This window comes from Hemicordylus capensis, chromosome 1 (genome assembly GCF_027244095.1).
Source record: "Hemicordylus capensis ecotype Gifberg chromosome 1, rHemCap1.1.pri, whole genome shotgun sequence".
Taxonomy (NCBI): Eukaryota; Metazoa; Chordata; class Lepidosauria; order Squamata; family Cordylidae; genus Hemicordylus; species Hemicordylus capensis.
Window position 1 is genome coordinate 312,702,439 of NC_069657.1, and position 26,749 is coordinate 312,729,187.

Below are 26,749 nucleotides of genomic sequence, written 5' to 3' on the forward strand. Positions count from 1 at the left end.
GTCATTATGCCACTGACAGCTCCTTCAGATTACTTTGTGTTGACATCACGATAGGCAATCTGTTAATCTTTTATTGTGCCTCAATGTTATTATTCTGTATTATACAACTTTAAGTACTCGGTGATGCTCCCTCGCCCATTACTGACACCCTGCACACACTGGTGTGACAGCGCCTGATGAGCTTCTGCAAAACTCCCACCCAGAGCACAAACTGGGATCCAAAGAGCGCCACACACAAATTGAGAGCAATTCTGCTGCACGTGTGTAGGAGCCTTGCTCATTTCTGCACACCACAACACAGGCTGTTATGAGTGCCCCGTAATTCTCAGGAGCAACTTTTCAGAAGGAGAGATGCTGCAGTTGAAAGGTGCGCTAGAAAAGCCCCAGTGTGCACATGGATCACTTGCACACCTTTTGAAACCCTAGCCCCAGCTTGAAACCACTGTTCTAGGTTGTATGGCTCATGGGGGAATGGTTGTCTTGGGGGTGGGGGAAAGAAAAGTAAAACTTGGGGACTTCTAACTTGGTTTATACAGTTGAAGAATTTGCTGTCAGAACCATGAACAAGACTCAAGCTTAAATTGTGAATGCACATATGTTTTGGGCAATTTATATGCCCAACGTTTGGGCTTATCTACAAATTGTGGCCCATCACAGCAAATACTATTCACAAGGCACTTATAATAGCCCACCAGTGATTTGATAAACCACTTGTTAGGAAACATAGGAAACTGCCATATACTGAGTCAGACCATTGGTCCATCTAGCTCAGTATTGTCTTCACAGACTGGCAGCGGCTTCTCCAAAGTTGCAGGCAGGAATCTCTCTCAGCCCTATCTTGGAGAAGCCAGGGAGGGAACTTGACACCTTCTGCTCTTCTCAGAGCAGCTTCATCCCCTGAGGGGAAGATCTTGCAGTGCTCACACATCAAGGCTGCCATTCATAATCAACCAGGGCAGACCCTGCTTAGCTATGGGGACAAGTCATGCTTGCTACCACAAGACCGGCTCTCCTCTCCTTGTTCTTGGAGGAGACTGGAAAAACAAGGGTTTCTTAAACACAGGACAGGCCATGATAGATGGCTCATGGGCTGTGTTGATTTTGGTGAATCACATGTTGTGTAGGTCTGACATAGCAAACTGAATGATGTTTTCTTCATCAGTGCTGGTGCCAGGTTCATGGAGTCCCTTGACCAAAAGCCTTTGCAGGGCCCCATAGTGGGGAGGAGGGGAAGCTGAAGTGATGGCTGCCTTTTTTTTTTTTTTAAACCTATGTCCCGGTTGTTGTATACAATAGAGGGGCATTGCATTATGAGTAAAGGAAGATGACCCCTGCCAAAGAGCATTCTGAGCTGTTGCCACTGCTAAAGTAAGCCTCCACAAGTGTTTGGAGGAGACGTACCTTGGTGGTAGAGGCAGCAGCTTGGAGTGGTTCTCAGTCCTTGTGGCTACTATTATCAGGGTCCTGGGGAATGCCCAAGTGCCCCTTGATTGTCCATGTGATGGGCCCTTAGCCACTGCCCGAGTTGGCCAACCACTGATACTGGCCCTGCTCTTCAGACAGATGGCAGATCATTTTTTCCAACTGGAGTTTTGAATAAGTATACGATTTATTTTTAAGCTTTCACAAAGAAATAAGCTGCTTCTATAGATTTTGTTCCTTGATGATATTTTTACAGACTGCATGGTGCCTGTGTCTAAAATAGCCATAGGCCATAAGCGCTTTGCTTGATGCATCCAGCAGTAGTTAAAGTTACAGTTTTAGGAAATTCAAGCTGCTGTTCTCTCTTTCAGCTAATGACTTTTCATGAGACGCAAGCTGGTCTCTAGTGGGACTCTGTGGGAGGATGAATGCAGAGGAGCTGGAGCTACTGAGTGATTCCAAGTACAGGAACTATGTAGCAGCTGTTGACAAGGCTCTGAAAAGCTTTGAATACTCCAGCGAATGGGCCGATCTAATCTCATCACTTGGAAAGCTAAACAAGGTATGATGGAGATGCCTTCAGAAGGATCATAGGAAAATCCACAAAGGTTTTCAGGAGGGATTGAAATGGATTTAGTCTAGTATAACTATTTAGAATCTAGGTGGTTTTTTCCTGACCTATTGAAAGAGTAGTCTGGCAGATCATTTTAAAATCAGGTTATTGTGTAGCATAGTTTTCCAGTCTGAATGTAACTGTAACTATGGTTTCCATGAAAGTTCAAGTACTTAAAGTGACATGTACACACAGAGGAGAAGGGGGATAAGAGGGAGACATGAGCACAGGGCGTGTTATATACCACAAAGTCATGGTTTGACAGCATGTGAACCAGGCCAAACTATTTTTCTGCTGGGATTCTTTTAGCTCACCTGATCAAAGGGCAAGTACTAAATTTGCATTTCTATAAATGAGAGATTTCTTCTTAAGGACGGGTTCCAACTCTACCTGTTCCGATAGCTGGAGTGTTGATTTATGCCACATGATGAATTACAATATGTGTGTGTAGATTCATGTGCAACACGCATACAAATACAGACTCACACATAGACACTATAAAATATTTTGGCCTAATGTGCATGGATTTTGTGATTGTATTAACTTTGTTTCATGTCATGGAAAAACAGGTCAATTTTGCTAAATCCGGAATTTGTAGAACTAGGTTTCCCTAATATGTCATAACTTGCACCCTCAGAATACCTGAATGCAAATTGTTACATTCTATAAACTTCTGTTTGTTTGAATTTGGTTGCTGAGAACTTTTGAAATAGACTTTATGTTTCCTATCAGGTTCTACAAAACAATGCAAAGTACCAAGTCGTACCAAAAAAGCTGACCATAGGAAAGCGCCTTGCACAATGCCTTCACCCTGCCTTACCAGGTGGCGTACACCGGAAGGCACTTGAGACCTATGAGATTATCTTCAAGATCATTGGGCCCAAGCGTCTGGCCAAAGATCTCTTCCTGTACAGGTAAAGTTAATTACATTTGCATTGTTCTTTTAATGTTAGCCTCAACTGCATTTTTTCCTATTAGTTTCCGATAAATATGTATGTGTTTATAAATACATATGTGTATAACCCTGCTAAATGGGAAAAGAGGCACTTTTAAAAAATGGTGATTCTCTTTATTTAGCCGGGGTGGGGGGAAGAGTAACTGGCCCTATCCACCCCCAGCACAGTACCTCCAGTGACTGTTGCTGGTGTCTGTCATGTTTCTTTTTAGATTGTGAGCCCTTTGGGGACAGGGATCCATCTTATTTATTTATTATTTCTCTATGTAAACTGCTTTGGAACCCTTTGTTGAACAGTGGTATATAAATATTTGTTGTTACACGTGGGTGGTGGGGGAAACTCATCTTTCAGTGGACCTGAAAGAGATTAGTTTCTGACTCTCTATACAGATGATACCATTTTTAATGTTTAAAATTTTAAAACAATTAAAAATTGTTCAGAGATGTTATAGTCCATATATAGAATAATTCACTATGGGGCAACTGCTTAGAGGGAAGGCCAATTCATTTATCCTTTTGTACCATCTCATGGTGAATGGTACCATCTCCATATAAGTAGACAGAGACATTGTAACTACCATTCATTTTACTGAATGTGCCAAGGACCTGGTCAGAATTCTAAACATCTTCATGCAGTTATGTTTACAGTTGTTTGATCACATCAGCACAGATAGTGTGAGCCAGCAGCTGTCTCCATAATTATGACTCCACTTGTTTTCATCCAGTGATCACAGCAATGGCTGCCAGCTCATGATGTGTACAATCTCATTTATACTGACATTTCTATACATTTGGGTGTATATCATTTCGAGAAGATGTTTAACAGTATGAACTGGCACTGCTGATTCAGCAGAACATGAAGGGCAAATGAATTTAATTCTCTTGGGTAGAAAGACAGATGAAAACCAGAAGCAGATAAATAGATATTCTTTTTAAACTTACCTTTCCTGTTGTTTTCAGGAAATAAATTTGTTTGTTTAAAATGGCTGCAGAAACAACAGTTCTGTGTAACAGGTGTAAAAAAAAAAACCCTGCTATATGTGTTAGAAGAGAGGTCAGAAGTTCAGTGCAGGGTGTTCTTTTGAAACACAGAAAGGAAAACAGCCAAAATATTGTTTGATATACAATCCCAGTTTTTGTCATAATCCAGGGATGAGCATTAGTGCTAGCATTCTGTGCTACGACTAGTTGTTTGGATAGTCTTATTTTGATACATAAGAGTGAAATAAGAGGAATGTCAAAATAAAACAATGTTGGCAACAATTTTGTGCCCAGTTTCCTGGTTGTAACTTAGTGGAATTTCCTCCTGAGCAGACATGCATAAGCTTTTGTTAGTAATGTCCTTTTTATACTCACTTTCAGTGACCTTTTCCAGCATCACTATTTTTTGTTTTCAGTAAAAGGATAGTTAAGATATTTTCTTTGGAAGTCTAAATCAAGATTAAAATCAAAGCTATTATTTGAATGAGCTGATAGGGAATTTCCTATAGTTGTAGGTAGATGAACTGGGTATCAGATTAAAGCACTGAAATGAATGGATTTCATTTCAATGAATGAAATGAATGAATGAAATGGTTGGATTAAAAAAAATGCACATACATGAAAACATCCACACACAGGTAATAAAATAAAAATCCTGAGATCAATGCAAGTGGAAATCTTTGAAAACACCCTAGAATTTGGTTACAAATGTCAAATAAGCCAACGTGAAACCTGTCCTGACCATGTTTTTATCTCCCATTTCTTGGTTATGCCGGACTTCTGCTGTTTATATGCACTTCTAGAGGGTGTTCTACACAGAAGTCCAGTTTAATCAGATGGAAGCAAGTATTTACTTTAATAGAAATTTTTTTCATTTTAATGAAGTGTCAATAACATATTTATTAGTGACAGACACCTTTCAGCCTTTTTGAAATTAAAATATGTTGCTTCATTATGTTTTTACACTGTACATTATGTTTTTACACTGTAAATGTGTGTTTGCATGTTTCAAAAGATAACAGAAAATAATGGATACAAGAAAAGATCACTGCAAGTGAATGTAAAAGACAATTTTACAAACTGGCTAAGTTTCATTTGCTCACATACAGAGCAACATAACGTGGAATACAGATTCTGTGCAACCATCACCTTACCCAGGTAGCCCTCTGAGTTTCTCAAAGAGCCCTTGTCAAGAAACCTTTGCCAATGCTGCGAACAGGGTGCAGGTGGCTGCAGAGGATGGGGAGAGAGCTGGATGGAAGCACCTGGTCTGCTAGTGGTGCTCTGCCTGATTTCCAGTGCTCCCCCCCCTTACCTCCCGCAGCCTCCCATGATGTTTTTGAGGTGCCTCAACCAAAGCTCCTTAGGAAGCCTAGGGAGAAAGCGATGGCTGCACAAACTGCATTCTAGTATCAAAATGTCATTCAAAAGAGGCTGATAGGATAGTTTTAATAAGACATTTTAAGGACCTTGAGAAAAATTACTCCTATCATGTGTGTATAAACCATATGGTCCTCAAATCCCTTAAACTGGTGTCATCTTACTTGAATTCTGTTGACCATGAGAATATGGTTTAAGTGTGACAAAGTACCTACAGGTAGCCCTTGCTGTCCGTGGGGATTCCGTTCTTGGCTACAGCTGTAGATAACTAAACCATGGATAATGGAACCTTAAGTCAATTAGAATTGGGGGGCGTTAGGTTCCTGGCAAATAATCAATAAGTAATTCACCAAAAACCATGAAAAATTGCAATATAGTACAATATGTAATTGCAAAGCTGCTTTAAGAGTCATTATTCAATCCATAGGAATAAGTGTCCAAAGTCATGAGATGGAGAGGACAAGGTGCTTGTTTCTTGGAAGTCCAAATTACGCAGATTTCACACAGATTGTTTCCAAAAAGAAACATGCAAAAAATCAAGCATGGCCAGATGCCTTTGGACCTGAAGACCTTCCTGAGGTTCTTGAGGGCCAAGCAGCAACTGAACTGAATATTATAATGTAATAATATAAAACAAGTGTATTTCTGCCAATATGCATTAGCAGAAACATTTCAACATGCAACTTAACATATTTCCCATCCCATATTTTTCTTTACCCCCTACCCCCTCCAGTATTTAAGCCACTGAATTTGCAAGAACGTAAAGATGTACAAGACTATACATATATGCATTAGCAGAAACATTTCAACACATAACTTTTTGTTGTTGAAAAGCAGTATATAAATATAGTTTTTTTAAAAACCACAGACCAGATTAAAGCCAACAGTCCATCTAGCACTCGCACCCACAATAAGTCACCACATGGCAAATCTCTCAGAAACATGCACACAGAGCAGCTCAAGCATGGCGGTGGAAATCTGTCACACAAACCCCTATAATCATCCTGCAAACTTAGTGAGTGGGTAGAAGCTTCAGTGGGTTTGCCCAAAGTCCCGGGGTGGGGAGAGTTCAGTGAGCACTGCCAAAGCCTACTAAATTAGAAAGTCCCAAGAACAACAAAAAAGCGAGAAAATGTTAGAAAGGCATAGAGGGAAGAGTAACTATTGTGTTGTGCTGTTTTTAACTCTTGACTACAAAACTTCAATCACAGAGGGCTTATACCACCAAGAAAGGGTTGTGTGCAGCGGCGGGGGGGGGTGATCCGTAGCAAGTTTATCTGACTCACTTGGCTCTCAACACAAAAGCGGGGGCAAGGGCCAGGACGCTGGATACAATCTTGACACAGAGAACAAGAGCATTTACTTCTCCCCTTAAGAGGAGGTGGAGTGAAAGAAAAGAGCCGTTCTTGGCAGGTTTATTTTTCTTTGTCAGGAGTCACAAGTCTCCACCATCCCCCCCCCTCCAAAAAGAGAGAGGAATCGCTCCATGAATGACTGAGAGAGCACAGCCACCCACAGGAGAGGAGAGCTAATGTTCATTTTACTGGTGGTTCTTTTTCAGTCCCTCCCTGGTTACTGCTGCCTGTTGCTGCTGTGGTCTGGAGTGGACCCTGCCTCAACCAGTCTGCTGCCTGACTGACTCTAGGCTTGCTGGTGCAGGTGGGAGCTGCTGGACTCAGACTGGCGGCTGCAGCAGCCTTTCCCTCCTTGCAGAACAGGGAGGGAAAGAGCACAGAGCCCCAGCCTGGCCATGTGCGCACTGGGAGCTCTGGTCAACCCAGACGCAGGCAGGAACAGCCAGGAGATAATTCTCTCTCCCAGCTGTGCCTGCCAGGCTCCGCACCGTTCTCCTGGGCTCTGCAGAAGCCTTTCCCTCCTAGCAGAGCAGGGATGGAAAGAGTCCAGAGCCCAGCCATGTGTGCCCTGAGAGCCCCGGTCAGTGAAGAAGAAAGAAGGGAAAAGAGCACATGGGTTGGAAGCTTGGGGTTCACGGAGCCTACTTACTTGCTTACTCTCTCAGCTGATCAGACAGACAGAATGTGCTACTTGCTCCTTCACTCAGCCAAAATGGCACTGTTCTATGCTTGCCTATTCAAAGTTGGTGCCTGCCTCCTGGGCTTTCCAATTGGTCAAATACACATCCTATTGCTTAGAGAGCATTCGAAGGAGCATTAACGACCTGGGTAATGTTTTTTCAAGTTTAAAAAGGTATCTGTGTGTTCTTGAAAGGGTGAGGGAGCGGTGGCTTCTCAGCCCTTAGAGAGGAATCGCCTCTGCTTCAAACTTCTGTAATGAGGGAATGGAGAAAAGGGGAAAAGTCACCCACAGTACCTTAAAGCTACTCACATTGATACAGTAAAAGGTGCTATACCAACTACAAGCACTCTGGTGTGTTTTTGTTTTTGTTTTGTTGAATATACATGGATCAGGCAACCGTTATGTTAATTATTAATGGTGTCTGTGAGGTGAAAGGTAGGGGTGTGTGTGTGTAAAATCCTTGCACTTCTGTCACATCGGCCTCCAATATCTAAATGTTTTTGTTCTTGTTTTACAGCTCTGGGTTGTTTCCTCTTCTCGCCAATGCTGCTATGTCTGTCAAACCAGCATTACTCAGTCTGTATGAAGTATATTATCTTCCTATGGGCAAAACGCTGAAACCAGGCCTACAAGGGCTGTTAACTGGGATACTTCCTGGCTTGGAGGAGGGGTCAGAGTATTATGAGAGGTAAGGCTGAAGGTAAATGCAGTAGTACCATTATTAAATCTTGTCTGACAAAATATACTAGACTACGAGTTTACTGCTGTGATGTATTGCTTTAAAAAAAAAAAAAACAGGCTTTGAAAACTACTGACATTACACTCCAACTTTGTGAAGGGTAATACATGTTGTCAAGATACCAGGCAAAGAACCTAGCAGTGCTTGTCTGGATCTAAAGAAATATGAAAGTAATTTTGTAAGTCCAAGGGGGGCTTAAAATTGTTGTTCTCAAACATTAGCAGCCCTCCTCCCAATGCTAGCAAACTGCTCTTGCAGTTCCCTTCTGTCATAGTTATGGAAATCAGCTATTCAAAGGCAGAAAAGTAAACAAATGCTACTAGGCTATAATACAAGCTTCCCTAATCAGCCCAAACATCTCTTTAAATCCCAGCCCCTGGGTTCAAATATTTTCGTTTGCTTCAGAGGAAGTTGGTGTTTTGTGGGCCTTGGTTTTTTAATTGGTGCAAGTGAGGTGTACCCAGTCAGTTTGTAGGAGGCAGAGACTCTCCTGTTCTCTCTGAGCCTTGCGTTTCTCTGCTTAACTCCTGCTGCTTGTGCTGCAGAACCAACACTCTGCTGGAGAAGGTAGCTGCCGCAGTGGACCAATCAGCTTTCTACAGCGCGCTGTGGGGTAGTCTTCTTACCAGCCCTGCAGTCCGGTTGCCTGGAATTACGTACGTCCTCTCCCATCTAAACAGGAAGCTTTCCATGGAAGACCAGCTCTATATAATAGGCAGTGATATTGAATTAATGGTAAGAATCCGTAAAGGTTGATTTGTGTAATTACCCAGCTCCTGTTATTGGTCTTCATAACCTTTTGAAATAGGGAAGAGAAATGTGTCTTATCTAGCTTATGGCAGCAACTTCATTGCAAAGGGTCTGTCTGTTAGATATTGCTTCAGAAAACAAAATCTGTATTATACGATTTTTATTTTTAAAATGCTGATATAAATATAAACAAAATCTGTATTATACAATTTCTATTTTTTAAAATGCTGATATAAATATAAATAAATTTATATTTATTTATGTAAATTTAAATAAAAAGGAAACTGGACAAATTACTTTGCTCATCAGGCTTAATCAAAGGGCACAATTCAGTTAAAGCTAAGCACTTTTAAACCCCAGTCATTTCAATGAAAGAACTAGGCATTTGCTTAAATATTGCTTACAGTGGAGCTTAGAAGTACCTACTTTGACTGAATTATGCCCAATACGTTTAGTCAAATGAGCCAAGTAATCCTTTATCATTTTCAAGCAACTTGGGAGTTTATTATACTGACATTTGAAAAAAAATATTGTTGTTAAAAGGTGGTGGGTTGTATCCAGACCATAAGTGATTGGAAGGGAATTTGTACAAGGGAGCTTTCCCACTACTTTGCACAACAGCCTCATGTACCCCCTGAAAGCCACTTCTGGGGGTTGAGGAATCCTTGGGAACAACATGAGATAGGAGTCTGCTTGCAGAAGGAGCCTCTGGCTTTCAGCAATTCCCACCTTCCTCTGCAGTCACCTGCCCCGAAGAAGTAAAAAGGGACTGGTGTGGAGAGGAGGGAGTGGGAAAGCTCCCTTTCACAGCAAGCTTCCACTCACACACAGTCTGGATACTACCAAATGTTTGATTGCCTAAAAGAACATTAACATATAAACCGGTTGCAGTATAGCTGCTGCCAGATGTGTAGAAATACATATGAATGTGGAATATAGTAGGGGGACAAACTGTTATAAAGCGTATTCTAATGTTTATTGTTTGAGAAATTATGGCACTATAAGTCTGAGTATCTGATATTATCTATATCTTCCATGTGTTTCATAACCTTATTTCCACGCATTTCATACTATTTCTGTTCTGTCTCTTTTATATATTGCTTTGATATTACTTTGCCTGATGATATTGTTTGCCTGTCTTCCTCCTTAAAAATGATGGAGGAAATGAGCATGCCTTCCCTCCTTGCCCACTGATCTGCCTGTTCCCCACTGAACATCCTTGCGTGGCCATTATATTTAAAAAGGAAGTATGTGTGTAAAAGCCAATGCCCAGATCTTGTAGTTTCTATCTGTCATGACACTTATGCACGTACACTTATACTCACATCTCAGTGTTGGTGGGAAAAGGATGCCCACTGGGCAGGGAAGGAGGGTAATGTCTCGCTTCCTCCACCGTGCATAGGCAGAAGTTCAAAGGAAAGTATCATCTGAATTGGACCACAGTTAAAAGGAGTCAATGGAATTGATACATTTGTGTACATGTGTGTAGCTTTTTGTAAAGTAAGCAAAGTAGCATAACTCATTCTGTCTGTTCTTCATGGCAATTTTATTCCAGGTAGAAGCAGTAAGCACTTCAGTGCAGGATTCCAGTGTATTAGTTCAGAGGAGCACACTGGACCTGATCCTGTTCTGTTTTCCATTTCACATGAGTCAGGTAAAATGCTAATGAACAATGAATTCATATTCAGTGAAATTCTCTGTTGTATATACATGCTAGCAATGTGTACAAATGTCAGTCAACCTTTTTTTTGTCATTTACTTTATATTTTTAATTTTATCAAAGATTTTTGGTACAACTGAAACAAAGTTAATAAACCAAATTACAATCAGTCATGAGAGTGACAGTGCTATCCCTAGGGGGCTGCAGTTCCCAGGGAAAATCAGAGTGTATGGGGCTCTTTAACATTTATATATAAGCAATAGCAATAGCACTTACATTTATATACCACTCTATAGCTGGAAGCTCTCTAAGTGGTTTACAATGATTTATCATATTGCCCCCCAACATTCTGGGTACTCATTTTACTAACCTCGGAAGGATGGAAGGCTGAGTCAACCTTGAGCCCCTGGTCAGGATCGAACTTGTAACCTTCTGGTTACAGGGCGGCAGTTTTACCACTGCGCCACCAGGGGCTAAGTAAATATATCCCATAAAGTGCTTCCAGCAGCCAAGCAACCTACTGGCTAGCCAGCTGTGCTATAGAGGTAGGATCAGGATTGGTGGTTACCAGCCCCCTGGGCCAGAGCCCACTAACATCACCCCTCTTACTCGTTCCCTGATGCTCTCCACTCTCCCCCATCACTGGCATCCCCCTCTTGGTGCGCCCTTCCCTGCTGCTGTTCTTGCTGTAGCAGTAGAGCATGCAAACTGATTCTCGCTAGCTTGGGATCCATCAGTGTCATCACCACTGGTTGCTCCAGCAGCAGAGACTCATTCACCTGTCCCCAGCACACCACTTATAATGCTTTGATCTTTGTGATGGTCCGGTATCATTCCCAACATGGGCTCTGAGCTTCCACAGTTGCTCCTGCGAAAGGATTCACTAGCTGCTTGAAGTGCTTTGTTGCCACACACTTAGTGCGTGGAGTATGCTTGGTATCTTTGGTGCCAGAGTGCTGTTTCCTTCGGTTCCTTCCATCTGCCTTAGTGTGTGCTTCCTCCGTGATTCACTCCTTCTACCACGATTCCTGGAATATATATTTTTTTAAAGGTTGTATTGTTTTGATTATTCAGCTTTATTAAATTTTGGACTGTTTCTCTGACCTCACTCTTGCCCTACATTTTGGATTTGTTTGCCTCTGGACTAATGGACTCAAGAAAAACATTCAAATAGTGTTTCTCGTGCCGCAGCACTCTACCCTCGTCCAATTGGAACTTGTGCCTTCTTTGCCTGGGAGACTACCACATTTTTCAGTCCTGTAAGATATGTTTCTCATTTTCAAAACAGATACAGAGAAGTTGGGAGTACCAGCCACCCTGCGCCCACCGACCCTGATGCCGTAGACATAGTCAACGTCAGCACTTTCAAAGCCGAGTTCAGCTCCCAAAACTCCCCACGAGTCTTCCTTTGGTGCTTTTAAGAAACCGTGGGATCTCCCTAAAGAGTCCTACCATAAGCACCACAAAGAGGAAGCATAAGGAGAGCAACTCTGGATCCTTCCCAAAATGCCAAGTGTAATTTTTGGCATATATGTTGATGCTGCCCTTGACCAAACCAGCTCCATCTTCAACTGTACTGCTTTCAGTCCCTGTCTTGACATCGCCTTAACACTGGCATCAACGGTTGTCAAGCCACACCCCTCATTGATGAAGCCTTTAGTGACTTCTGCCCTCATTGGTACCACCGATGCCTTCTGCCATCCAAGTCATTTGATTCCACTCATCCTAGTCTTCTCCTGAGGTTGTTGAAAGGTCTTCATCCACTCTGCCATCAACATTGGGTTTCCTGGTGATTCCAATATAGACATCATTCACTGCTCCAAATTCAACACTGGTTTCTACAGTTAATTCTTCTCTGCATCCACCTCTGCTGCTGCTGCCCTCCGTTGTCAACAGACCTCCTTGACCACCTCCTTCAGACCTACTTGACCTCCTTCTTCATCTTTGACATCGCCGGCCTTTGGTACCAGCTTTCTGTTGACGTCAATGAAGAGACTTCCCACCGATGCCAGATTCCATCCTGGATTCTCCTCTCACTACTGGTTCCACCTTCAAAGGTTATTCACTTCACGGACTCACAATCGAGGATGAGTCCGACGCTGGAATACTTAAAGTGCCTAAGACTCCATCAACTTCTCCTGCCAAAACTACTCCTGCTTGCTCTCCTTCTCATCCCACATCTCAATGGAAGGAACACCAAAACTTTTCATTACCAATTTATTCTCCTTACTGTAGGAAACTAGATTATTGGAGCTCTCCTCTGGCTCCTCTCCTTTCAAGGGCCCCATGGATCCTCCTCCTGTTCCTCAACCTCCATCGTCTTAACCTGCAGCTCCGTTTCCTACACCTATGACTCCATACCATACTCTTCTTCCACCTGAGCACCCTACCATCCCCTCAGGATGTTCCCTCTGTCTCTGAGAAATGGCTCTCAGGCAAGGATTGTTTAAACCTCTGATTCTGATGATGACTCTACAGTCACAGAAACTCTGTCCAGGAGTTGTCATTGTCACCTGATGACAATGTTTCTAATAACCCCTCAGACTCTCCTATTGATAACAAATCTTATAGAATACAGGTCTCTGAGATGGCTAAGGTTCTTGGGCTGGAGCTCAAGTTGGCTACTAAGACTGTCAACAATCCAGTCTACACTTTCATGTCATCTGCCTCTTCTTCAACACCTGCAGCATTGCCTATGCTGCCGGTCTTGGTCAGTTCTGCAAAATCTGCTTTGGAGGCTCCTTCTTCTTCAGCATCTACTTCTCGAAGACTGGAGTATTTTTATAGGATGCAAGAGGAGGATTGTAAATTGGTGGTGGATTGAGCACTCTCCTCTAAATCTGGAAGGAAACATTTGGCTCCTGTCGATAAGGAAGGCAGGAAGTTGGATTCTGTGGAACGCAAAATCTACACCTCTTCCTCCCTCTGGATGAAGATCTCCAACTAATAAAGTATAGCCTGTATGGTCAAATGCCATTATTCCATCTGGAAGAGCTTCAAAACTGATTTGCAGAATGTTCCTGCACTTGATTTAAGGAGCTTCTCAGGAGAACAATTTGTTATGGGGTGACTAACAAACAAAGTTTATTTGTATTTGTTTGTTTTATTGTAATCTCCAAGTCCACTGACATAACCTGCCAGTCACTCAGTACGGCTAAATTTCTCACCGAAAATGAGTCCCATACATAGGCCAGTGCTGTTTCACTGTGCAGACACACCTGGCTCTGCTCGTCCTCCCTACAAAAGGACATGCGGGATAAAATTAAAGACTTGCCCTTCGATGATAAGTCTTTTTAGTTCCGAAACTAACAACATCATAGAGTGCATGAAAAAGTCTAGATTTACTGCCAAGACTTTCACTTCTGCGACTATACCACACACCTATTCTCAGTGCTTCCTCAGACCTGACAGGCCTAGAGTCTTCTTCAATAGATCTGAACACAGAGATTTCCATCGTTCTGTTCCTCAAAGCCAGAAGCACCCATATTCTTAGTGCACTAAACAAACTTTCAAGCCCGGACACCTCTCAACAAAATCTTTTACTCCTCCGTGATCTTTACCGTTGGTCTCGCTGCTTCCTCTGTCCAGCTTACCCACTACTTAGCACCCTGGCATATTATCACCTTCGTCGCCTGGGTGCTAAATATCATCTCCACCGGCTACGCCATAGAGTTTGTCACCATACCTCCCTTCCTTGGAATAAAATATACTCCTACACTTTTAAAGGAGGTACAAGAATTCGTATCCAAAGGAGTGATAGAACCAGTCTCACCAGAATCCCAGTGGGCAGGGTTTTACTCCCAATACTTTCAAGTTCCGAAAAGAGATGGTGGCCTGTGTCTGGTTCTGGACCTACACTCCCTGAATGATTTCGTACACACCAGGAAGTTTTAGATGCTGACATTGCAACGACTCTTCCCCCTGCTATCCAGACAGGAATGGTTTGCCACTCAAGATCTGAAGGACACTTATTTTCACATCGCCATCCACCCATGTCACAGAAAATATCTACACTTCACTGTGGGGGACCAAATATTTCAGTACACCATATTTCCTTTTGATTTGTCGACAGATCCTCGTGTTCACAAAATGCGTGAGTGCGATCATCTCCCATCTGCGCACTCAGGGGATATTCATCTTCCCTTTTTTAGACTATTGGCTACTCACCTCGTACAATAGGCATCTCCTGTTGGACCATGTTGCTGAGGTTCTCTTCTCTCTGTATTTGACACCCTGGGCATCCAGGTCAACTGGAAGTCCAACCTGTCTCCTCAATGTTCCTTTGCTTACATAGGAGCTGTCGTCGATGCAAACCTCAAATGTGTGTTCGTTCTCAAGAATGCCAGTTAGCAATTCAGAACATTATCGACTCCTTCCTCTCTAGTCCAACCCAGACCGTGCAATCCATACAGTTCCTCTTGGACCTAATGGCTTCCTGAACATCAGCAATGAACTATGCCAGACTGTATATGCATCACCTCCAGCAACGGCTGCTGTCTGTATTCAAGGTGAACGTAGACAACCAGCGCCTACAACTAATTATTCCTAGGCCTGTCTTGGACTCTCTCCACTGGTAGACCCTATCAAAGAATTTCAACATGGGTCAACCCTTCCAACCACCTAAGCCTATAATTTTCTTCACAACAGACATCTCTTTGACAAGCTGAGGTGCTCACTGTGTAGACTTTCACGATCAAGGCCTTTGAAATTACCAACAGGCTTCTCTACATAGCAGTTGCCTAGAATTTATGGCAGTCTTCCTGGCCCTAAAGTCATTCCTTCCTCTTAAAGTGGGGACAAAGTGGCTCCAATGATTTTGGACAATACCACAGCCATACCATACCTAAACCATCAAGGGAGCACCATCTCTAGGTCCCTATGCAATCTTGCCATTCAAATTTGGGATTGGTACATTTACCACCAAATCACCAAGTGAATCTCTTTGCCACCCAAGAGAATGAAAAATGCCCGCTTATTGTTACAGAGCTGCAGTGGGCATAGGGTCTCTGGGAGACGAATTCCAGATTCCTTGGACAGGCAAACTTCTCTATCCTTCCTGGACTTATCCAGGGTTTGGGGCAAAATGCATTCTACTCACCCCATGGTGGCCGAGGTAACCCTGGTTTCCTCTTCTCTTCCATCTGTCTCAGGGGGCCCACCTTGGTCCTCTCTTCACTCACGGAAGACCCCTTTGAATCCTTGACTTTGGGCCCCCTCAAATTACTCATCTTCAAAACTGTGTTCCTCATCGCCATCAAAACTGCTAAGAGGGTGAGTGAACTCACCGCTTTGAGGGCTGGCATCCCTTTTACCTTTTATCCTAATAAGGTAGCGATGTGCACCAACCTTGCATTCTTACCTAAGACAGTGTTGTACTTCCATATTAATCAAGACATTCTTGCCCACCTTTTTCTCTAACCCAATGTCTCCCCTGAACATTCCTTGTGTTCCTTGGACATTCAGAGAGCCCTTTTGTTTTACATGGCCCACACTAAAGACTTTGGCATTCCAACAGACTGTTTGTGAATTTGGAAGGTCCCGCTAAAGGCCAGCCCGTCTCCAGACACAAATTGTCTGAGCAGTTGGTTCAAACTATCCTGCTCTGTTACGAGAAACAAGGACTCACTTTACCTTCTGCTATCAAGGCTCACGCTACAAGGGCAATGGCCACTTCAGCTGCTCACCTCTCCGGAGTTAGCTTTGCTGAATCCACAAGGCTGCTACCTGGTCTTCTGACCAGCCCTTTATTAAGCACTGCACCCTTGAAATCCACTCTGCAGCTGAGGCTGGTTTGGGGCGCGCAGTCCTTAAGAAGGTTCTTAAAATCCTGCTTCCTTTCTTTTGGAAGCTAGCTAATCACCATGGTGGTAATGATACTGTACCACCACAAAGATAAACAGGTTGATCACCTGTAACTTTTGATCTTTTGGTGGTCTGGTATCATTAACAACAGCCACCCAGCTTCCCTGCTCAGCAGATACTCTTACCTTCTTTCCTTACTTTTCTCTTCTGACGAAACTTCAATTTCACAATGGCCGTCCAGGAGCTGAAGGAAACAGCACTCTGATGCCAAAGATACCGAGCACGCTGGGCATATGAAGGGTGTGGCTAAAGAGCGCTTCAAGGACTAATGAATCTTTCTGCGGAAGCAACTGCACAGGCACAGAGCCCATGTTGTGAATGATACCAGACCAACAAAAGATCAAAAGTTACAGGTGAACAACCTGTCTCCCCTCCCCGGCTGGAGCTCATCAGTATGGGTATGATCAACTGTGCATGCTCAAGACAGGCCAAAAATCAATTAACTGTGCTTCCTCCCGTCGGAGGGCACCAACCCCAGTTCCAGTCCTGTCTGCTCAAGCTTGCACGCTTAGGTTTGGTTCTGCTGGATTTTGGCCTAATTGGTTTAGCCTTTGTTATTGTGAACAATCTGTTTTTTCTCCATTCATGCATTCCACAGAGTAAAGGATGAGGGGATGGAGGAAAGGAACCTATAATTTGTAGTACTAGAGATGGGCAAGTGAGTTGGCTGTTGGAAAGTGGCTGGCAGAACCCACTACTACTGCTACAACAAAAGCAGTGGCAAGAAAGCATGGTGAGGGGGAAGGGGGTGGTGTCAGCCCTGGGGCTGGTGGCTGGTGAGGTGAGCAAACACACCGCCTGTCTCACACAGGCAAACAGCTTCAGAGCTGCTGCTGCACCAAAGCCCTTGCTGGATGTTATTATAGAGGATCCCTTAGCCCCTCCTCTGCATTCCTGGAACTTGACAACTTCTTGTAATGCTCCTGGCCGTGCCCCAATTGGGATAGCAAGTGCAACCTAGTCAGCCAGCAGCACCAGCCTATTCTAGGAAACAAGGCAGCAGACAGCCAGGATTCCTTGGAGACTTTGCAGCCTGAGGCATCTGCCATCTGGGATATCTCTAAACTTGGGACAGTTGCCCCGATTTGCCATACTGTAGGGATGGCCTGGTTATTATTAGAGAAGCAATTCCTGGGCAAGGTATTCTAGATCATGAGGGCACAGAAAGACAGCTTTGTTTACCTAGCACTAGGTACAGGTTTATTGTTAACTATATTACTGAAATGGACTTAGTTCTAGGCTGAGTTTTGTGCTTTATCTCCATAAGTGAGAAAGGGATTTCATATTCTGCCACATCTGAGTTACTAAAAGCACTTATAGCTGTATGCTATTTCTTCACACCACCTGGATCTTTATCCCAAATATGAGCTCTCACAAACTTATATAATGTCAGAATGGTTCCATTATATCCTATACGTATATTGGCTATTGGACTTTCAACCCAGTAAGCGGACCAAACACCTGAGTTTAAGTAGGGGTAAGAAAGCTAGATGTTGGATTTCAAGATACAGATACTGTAGTAAAATCACCCATAAGTGTCAGTTACACATCTAAACGCGGACTTGAAAACCCATTTATTAGCATTATTTGGTATTACGTTTGACATCAATTAACGGGCATCAGAAACACAAATTATGCTATCAGTCCCTATTGAATAGTTTCATCAGAGCATATAACAGTGTATACAGAAGTACCTTTCAGACATTCTTAGATTTGTGTTAGAAAGAGCTTAGCATTTATCTTTAGGCATTGTTTCAGTAATACTAGCTTAGACAACAGCTGATATCTTGGATCAGTCTTTCTGTTTCTATGGTAATTGAACTTTACATAGGATTTGTAAAACTGAATATTAAAAAGAAAACATTGTCCCCTGGTGGTTATTTTTCTTGCATTTTAATGGGGTTTCTTCCAGTACATACTTCACCAATTTAAAATGGGTTTAACAAGGTGGTGGGCTGCAAGAAAGATGTGATCATTGTTTGCTGGTGCCTGAGAGGCACATGCCACTTCAGAACAGGGGTGACAGAAATAGAAACCCCTCTTTATTAGTCTCCGGATCTCTAACCACACTTTATGATGATTTAATTGGAATATTTATATACTGCTTTTCAACCAAAAAAATTCTCAGCCTAGTTTATATAGCATAAGGAAAAAGAGAATGGGTTTCTGTCCCCAAAGGGCTCACAATCTAAAAAGAAACACAAGGGAGACATCAACAAAAGCTGCTGAGAGAGAGATTGTGGTTGGTTGAATAGGGACAGTTGCCATCCCCTGCTAAATGTAAGAAAGCCACCATTTTAAAAGGTGTCTCTTTGCCCAATAAGCAGGAGTTCAGTTCTAAGGTACTGGGAGTATATCAGTTCCCCACCCCACACCCCACCCCTCTATAACCAAAGCTTTGAATGTGACACTAGTTGCTATCTGTTGTATAAATGTAAGATTCCTGATTTTAGGCAACACGCCCAGATATGATCAGAATTCTGTCAGCATCTCTTCATGTAGTCCTGCGCAGAGACATGTCACTCAATCGAAGGCTTTATGCATGGCTTCTAGGTAAGTGCTGGATTATCTTTTAATATATATCTGTTTCAAATTTATAATCTGCTTTTTGGTTAACATTAAAAAAACTTAACATGCAATTTGGGCTGTTTCATTTTCCCATGCTGATGCAGAAAAGCTGCTGAATCAGTTATTATTACTGTTTATGTTTTTATAAAATCGTAACGATACCAGAATAAGCAACGTCTCTGCACCAAAATGGAAAAATGAAACACAGCCCAAATAAATTCCTATCACTTTAGAGATTAAAAGCTATAGAATTTCAGGACTGTTGCCCTAGACTTGGGATTTGTCCAGTGGGGTTCTTCAGAATTCTCTATTATCCCCCATTCTTTTGATATCCACATGGAACTAACTGAAGATTTGGGATGAAATGATGAAGATGGTATTCAGCATTGTTTATCCTTGTCAAGCTCAGTCCAGACAAGATGATGATGTTAAATGATGGTTGCTCTGGCTGAGGCCCCACTTGGCTTGAAAAAGAGTTTAGTTTGGTGGTCTCAGTATTGTTCCAGGATTCCCAGATAGCGACTGTAGCCAGAGTGTTTTTTATCAGCTTTGACTGGTGTACTAGCTGCTGCCTAGTTGAAGGATAAGATGGCCATTGTGATAACTTGTCTTAGTAACCTTCAGGTTGGACTATAGTTACACGGTCTATGTGAGCTGCCTTTTGAAGACTGTCTGGAATCTTCAATTAGTTCAAAATGCAGCCATTATCTAATTACAGGAAAGGGTACAAAGGGAGCATATTGCATCAGTGCTAAAAAAAAAAACCACACCTCCACAAGCTCCCAGTTTCTTTCTGAACACTAGTCCAAGTGCTGGGTTTAATCCTTGAAATTCTAAACCTTGACTGAGATTACCATATATAAGGGAAATGCCTCTCTCTTACCAGCATCCCCTACCAGTGGGATCCTCAGAAGAGGTCTTGCTTCGACTTCCTTCCCTTCTCTGAGATCAGATTTGCAGGAAAAAGAAACAAGGCCTTCTCAGTAGCATCACCCTCCCTCTGGAATTACATCCCTAGGGAAACTTGGCTAAGTCTGTCCTCCCCTCCTGAAAGTAGTGAAGACTATTTTATTTCAGAAGGCATTTTGGAGAGTGAGAGAGATGTATGGACTTGTTGTTTTTCCCCCCATTACATGGTTTTAACCGCTGCAGACAATGGTTTTAATCAGCTGCTACTGTTTTCTTTGATATCTGCATATGATCTGGGTCATGATCCGCAGAATCCATTAGAATGGGTTCTGCGCCTGTGCTGAAGCCTGTCAGTGTGGAGTACCTTTGTGGTCGCTGTAGCAATCAGTTCCTCGGTCACTGCAGCTCATTGTTCTGGTTCTTTGATCTTAGTAAGTTCTATATTTTAAAAAAATGTTTTATCGGCTATTTTGACCTTTGGACTGTTTTGGATTACGTATTTTGTGTAATGGACTATTTGAGGTGAAAGATCTGACTGACTGATATTTTGGTTTTGAAAACAGAACGGCAATGGATAACCCTAAATGTTTAGAAAAGAAAATGGATAAAAAGACTTTTAAATGTTGCTCTAAATGCAAAGCAAAGTTACCCTCACAAGACAGCCATTACTTAGGTTTGCTGTGTTGGGTGGGGGGAGGGGGAGCCCACAACATCTCTGCTGGTAAGGTCTGTCCTTTTCAAGTCAAACGCTACACAAACGGGAGCTTCATTTGAGGGCTGCACTTTACGATGATGTATTAAGTTCCTCTGGTCTGTTTAAAGAGGGAACTCATCCATCTTCTAATAAGGATGGCTTGAGTGCTGAGGCTTCGACCCAGTCTAAACCCTTGTCAACTACATTTAAGTCTCCAAAGGCACCAAAACAGCATGGAGACCAAATGGCAGATGTATTGGAGCATGCCAAAAAGAAAGCATTGACATTGAAAGCAAGTCTGTCTCAGACTTGGGCACAAGAAGTAGTTTTTGTGTCGATTTCAAGACCATCAACTCTGACTGCGTTGACATTGAGACAATCAATGCCAAAGCAAATAGCTTTGGTACCAGCGTCAACGTTGAAAGATCCATCCTTGACATCAACAAGTAGCATCCATGTCCACACATCGACATCGAAGGAACTTGTGGCAGCAGCGTCAACAAGCTTTGTCTGCTGCATCACTCTCGGCATCAAGATCATCAAGGCGGAAGCCTCTATCCCCACCGGTGACTAAGTCTGCACTGATATCGAGAGTGGTTTCTTTGTCTCCTGCTGTGATGCCATTGAAGTCCCCATTGACCCCAAAGGCAAATTGAACACACTAGTTTTAACAGATACTGTAACCCCTCAGTGCCGAGTGCCAGTTACTTTCAAGGTTTAAAAGGATGACTCTCCTGGTGCTGAGGAAGTGAGCGCATTGGATCCCAGCATGACACAATCCCTTCTATCTATGTTGGACTCCAACACCCCTTCAACTTGTAGGGTTTTCCACATTTGGTGGAGCAGGAGAGGCGCGTTCTCTGCCTCTAGATACTACCTATTCAACAGCAGCTCATACAAATCCACAAGTGCCCTATGCATTAATGACAGCACAGCTGGCCACCTCATCTTCGTGGCACACGTGTGGATTCTCTCATGGCATTTTACCTGCTTGGCAAGCGTCTTTGGCCAGTCTTCTCCAGGAGTGGCTTACGACTATGACGAAGATAGTTTGTGGAGATCTTCAGGGTTCAATAAAAACCATCCTCCGGTCAGAGCTTATTCTCAGACTCTTCCAGTATGCACACTGGCTGGTGGGGATGTTCCTCCTCTAGTACCAAGCAAAGTCATGATGACAGTAGCTGGAGCCACACAGACTCTAGCAGAATCTCCTCCCTCACCAAAATCTGTACAGGTTGCAAAACAGGTCCAAGCCAAGGAAAAGCAAATTTTATGTACAGCTATCCAGGTGGGCCCTTGGGAGCCTGCAATTCCTAGGCCTCTAACATCTCCCTCAAGGGAGCATCAGCTGTATTCCTCCCCTGCACCTTCAGGTGAGAGTCACCACAGTTCATCAGATTTTGAATCCAACACAGAGTCTACCGACGCTGACCCTTCACTTGATGTGGCAACGCCTTCACATGTATCTCCTACTGAGGAAATGAAGGCTTATCATGTCCATCTCAAGGAGATGGCTGCAGCACTGGTTCTTGCTCTAAAATCACAGTTCTCCACAATTGATGACCCAGTATTCAATTTTATGGCAAAGTCCTTGTCTGCACAGCCTGTCTTCTTGCCTCTCTTGCCAGTAATTTCCAAGGCAGCTCAATGATCTTGGTAAGTTCCACATTCTTCCACTCCAACCTCTAAAAGACTAGAAGGCCTATATAATGTGCAAGAACAGGATAACACTTACCTGCTGAAACATTCTGTACCAAACTGCTTCATAATAGGCTGTGTTATGTCTTCTAGGTCGGGTAGGCGTCACACAACTCCTGCGGATAAAGAGGGAAGGAACTTAGATGAGCTAGGCAGAAAGATATATTCGATGGCATGCTTATCAGTGAAAATAGCCAACTATTCAGCCTGCATTATAGCCTTTGGGACACCTTGGGACAGGATTTGGATTCTCTCTTGCCAGAAGAGTTTAAGGCTTGCTTCAAGAAGATGTTACAAAAGTCCACAGACTTGACTTGTCAGAAATTGAGTACCTCAAAACACCTGGCGGAGTCAGAGTCCTCCCATTCGATAAGAAAGATCTGTTCTTGGAACAGACAGGTGCTACAATGGAGATGCTAAAAAAAAAAATCAAAGTTCACTGCAAAGACTTTAACTTCAACTTCTCCTGCTTATACAACCAAATCCAAGCCTTACATCCGTCCACGCTTCAGCTTCAGATAGCAGACCGCAGGGATTTCCAGAAAACTTGCCAACCTTATTCTAAGAGACACTATCCACAAAAAAACAAGAACAACCAGGGCCAGCATAATAAACAGGTGGAGGCCCAGAAGCAGCACCTTTGATATCAACAGCCCAGCACACCTGCCAACAATGGATGTATTGCTAACATCAGCCTTCCCCAACACCATAGTGCTGAGTATGACTGCCTGCAACATCTATCAGGCACAAACAACACCTTCAGCCATCAACAACATCAGATTGGCAAGTCATGCCCAAGCATGGCACCACATAACATCAGACCGATGGGTGTTGAAGATTGTCTCTTCAGGTTATGCTATAGAGTTCAAGGCACAACCAACTTTCAGAGGTCTACATTTCATGAAAGCGACTCCTGCCCTACAAAAGGAGGTACAGAAGCTGCTGAGCAAAAAAGCGATTGTCCCCCTTCGATGGGCACAGACATGGAAAGGGTTCTATTCCTGCTACTTTCAAATCCCCCAAAGGGATGGTGGAATTTGGCCAATAATGGACTTGAGACATCTGAACAAGTTCATCCTTGTGAAGATGTATCAGATGATGACATTGCAAGATATCCTGCCATCAGGAGCGGTGGCTTGCAATGTTAGACATGCAAGATGCTTATTTTCACATAGGGATCAGGCCTTCATACTAAAAGTATCTAAGATTCACAGTGGGGACGCCGATTTACTAATATCAGGTGCTGCCATTTGGCCTCTGCACCACCCCTCATGTTTTCACAATGTGTATGGCAGTGGTGGTGGTGCACCTCCAGACCAAGGGGCTGGCAATTTATCCATACTTAGACGACTGGCTCTGGCATCAAAAGACAGAGACCTCTGAAAAGTATAAGCATGCATATGTATTCAGTACTTGGTTTGGGCCCCTTTTGCAGCAATTACTGCCTCAATGCGGCGTGGCATGGATGCTATCAGCCTGTGGCACTGATGAGGTGTTATGGAAGACCAGGATGCTTCATTAGCAGGCTTCAGCAATTCTGCATTGTTTGGTCTCATGTCTCTCATCCTTCTCTTGGCAATGCCCCATAGATTCTCTATGGGGTCAGGTCAGGCGAGTTTGCTGGCCAATCAAGCACAGTACACTATACTTTTCAGAGGTCCGATATTGTTCTATTCTTCAATCCTTGTCTTCTTGGTTCCATGTAATATTCTAATTTTCTGGGATTGTGGATTTGGGGTTTTCATGAGCTGTATGCCATGATCATCACAATTATAACCAATTAAGGCTTGACTTATCTTGCTTTGCATGTAATGCATCTGTCTCATATATCAGTTTCACCTTTTAATTTGCATTACTGAAATTAATGGACTTTTGCACGATATTCTAATTTTCCGAGTTTCACCTGTATAAGTTTAAAAACTACAGCCTCCTGTCTATCAAGGCACATTCAGCCAGAGCTTATAGTGTCTCAGTAGCTCATTTATCTATCATATCATTTCAGGGACATTTGTAGGGCTGCAACCTGGTCCTCAGAACAGCCTTTCGTAAAGCACTATGCCATTGACTTGTGCTCTGCAGTGGAGGCGAATTTTGGGAGAGGGGTTCTCAAAAGGCGCCCTCCTCCTTTAGGAGCTAACGAAACACCCATTCTAATGGATTCAATGGATCACGCCCCAGATAAACAGGTTGCTCACCTGTAACTGATGATCCGGTGGTGATCCACTGACATCCATTAGACCCTCCCGAACTTTTCCTCGCAATAGTGCTCAAGTCTTCTTCGTAGAACTCACCTATTGCTCCAAACATGTTCGACTGCTTCAGTGGTCTCCGAGGAACTGAAGTTCTGGCACTTCCTCCCTCCTTAAATAGCCAAGTGGTCACATGGGGCAGGGTGCAAGTTCCGAGAGGAGCTGTGGTACTCCACACCAACAGGCTTCAGCGCAGGCGCAGAACCCATTCTAATGGATGTCAACGGATCACTACCAGATCATCAGTTACAGGTGAGCAACCTGTTTTTAGCCTGCTAATGTCAATGGTTGTAAGCCCTGCTGAGGACCTTTGTAAGACCATGTAGTTGGACATAAATACATAAATGCAATAAAATAAATTTTCCACATATATTATACAAGTCAAGTTCAATAATTTAAAGAACCGGTGTGGTATAGTGGTTAGTGTGGTGGACTAATACTGGAGAAACCCATGGTCAAATCTGAATGCAGCCATGAAGCTCACTATCTCTCAGCCTAATTCACAGGGTTATTGTGAGGATACAGTGTGGGGAAAGATAAATATGTATGCCAACATGAACTTCTCATTAAATGTGATAAGCAAGAAATAATAATGATATATCTAAAGTAACAGCAAGATATAATATATACATTAAGGGGATAGTGTCAATGTATAATCTAGCCTTAGATTGGATAATATTCCTTTAGATTTGAAAATAAAATCCAAGTCAGATTGATTTTTCTGTATATAGTAGCCTGATTTTTCTGTATATAGTAGCCAGATTTGACTGATTAGTGACTTTATATAGTAGCCAGAGGCTGATCATCAGTCCATCTGGCCATTATATACAGAAAAGCAATCCGAGTTAGCTATTTTCACATCAACAGCAATGTTTTCATTACATTTAGGCACTCGGTTTGTAGACTAAGAAGTAGTATAGTGTATTAATACTAGTTCTCAGAGACTGAGCTGCGGATCAGAAAATCCCTGGTTCAAATTTTGTCTCAGCCATAAACTTGGAAGGAGACCTTAGTCTAGCCAATTTCGGCTCCCCATTGCTAAAGGGGGAATAATATACATTTTACATATACATAATAATATTTTGCCCCTGCTAACTGGGCAAAGAGGCACCTTTTACCGTGGTGATTCTCTTTATTTAGCAAGGGGAGAGTAACTGGCCCTATCCACCCCCAGCACAGTACTTCCAGTGACTGTTGCTGGTGTTTGTCTTATGTTTCTTTTTAGAATGTGAACCCTTTGGGGACAGGGAGCCATCTTATTTATTTGTTTGTTATTTCTCTTTGTAAACCACCCTGAGCTTTTTTGGAAGGGTGGTATAGAAATCGAATTAATAGTAATAACAATAACAACAACAACTTTGACTGCCTTATGTAAATAATTGTGTATGGAGTACTTGGAACATTCAACAATGCTATATAAATTGTTATTAGTTGAATATAGTTTTGATCTTAAAGCTTGTGCTGTTTAAAAGTTTCTTTTTCTGACGAAAAAATAAAGTTCAGCATTCATCATTCAGAATACCAGGATTCCTATAGCAGTGAAAGCAGCTTGATGTTTTGCTCATAATGTAACTATTTGCCTTTTATTAAATTTAATTTAAAATGGTCTTTCCTCTTGCCAACGATAATTGGACGGCAAAATGGTAAGTTATTGGAACTAAGCTGCTGTTCTCACTGTTTGTTGTTTTTCACCAAGTTAGTTAAGCAAAGTGTTAATTTGTATTTAATCTTCTTTCTTTGAAGGTTTTGATCACAATGGTGCCATTATAGGGCCTAGAAGCACAAGGCATAGTAATCCTGAAGAACATGCTACATACTACTTCAATACATTTTCTAAGGAAATGCTAGTTCAGGTAGTCATGCTTTTAATATGTTGTGTGTGTTGGGTTTTATTTTTTGTTTTTGTGTGTGGGTTTTTTGGGTGGGGGTGAAGGTTATACTATATGTTATATGACATCCTGCCCTGCAGACCATAGAGCACTTATTCCTATTGCTTAGGGGCAGTGCATAAGACCATGTTTATGTTTTGCAGTATGGACTAGCTCCTAAAGCAAAGTGCAGTGCTGCTCATGGTGTGTACTTCTTTTCCTACTTGAGGTCTACACAAGTTTTGACTCACCAACCCAAACACAGCCCACCTGTATTGTGGCTCACCAAGTGCTTGGTAACTTCTGCTGCCCCAACTTTGCAGTTCAAAGCAGGCAGGAAAACCAGGTTTGTCCTGCCTTTGGT

At 42.7% G+C, this 26,749-nt stretch overlaps 1 protein-coding gene across 10 annotated transcripts in view; it reads left to right on the forward strand.

The window, feature by feature from the left end:
• DOP1A (DOP1 leucine zipper like protein A) overlaps positions 1–26,749 on the forward strand; it is a 122,767-nt gene that overhangs the window by 15,116 nt on the left and 80,902 nt on the right. For 8 of the 10 annotated variants that reach the window (XM_053287099.1, XM_053287101.1, XM_053287098.1 and 5 more), the window contains 7 exons: positions 1,794–1,984; positions 2,768–2,949; positions 7,906–8,076; positions 8,673–8,862; positions 10,433–10,531; positions 18,853–18,952; positions 26,261–26,370. In XM_053287099.1, the coding sequence (XP_053143074.1) occupies positions 1,847–1,984; positions 2,768–2,949; positions 7,906–8,076; positions 8,673–8,862; positions 10,433–10,531; positions 18,853–18,952; positions 26,261–26,370 (990 nt within the window). In that variant the 5' untranslated portion in view covers positions 1,794–1,846. Of the gene's footprint in view, positions 1–1,793; positions 1,985–2,767; positions 2,950–7,905; positions 8,077–8,672; positions 8,863–10,432; positions 10,532–18,852; positions 18,953–26,260; positions 26,371–26,749 lie in introns of those variants that run through there. The other 2 variants (XM_053287102.1, XM_053287105.1) reach the window with 2 other exon arrangements.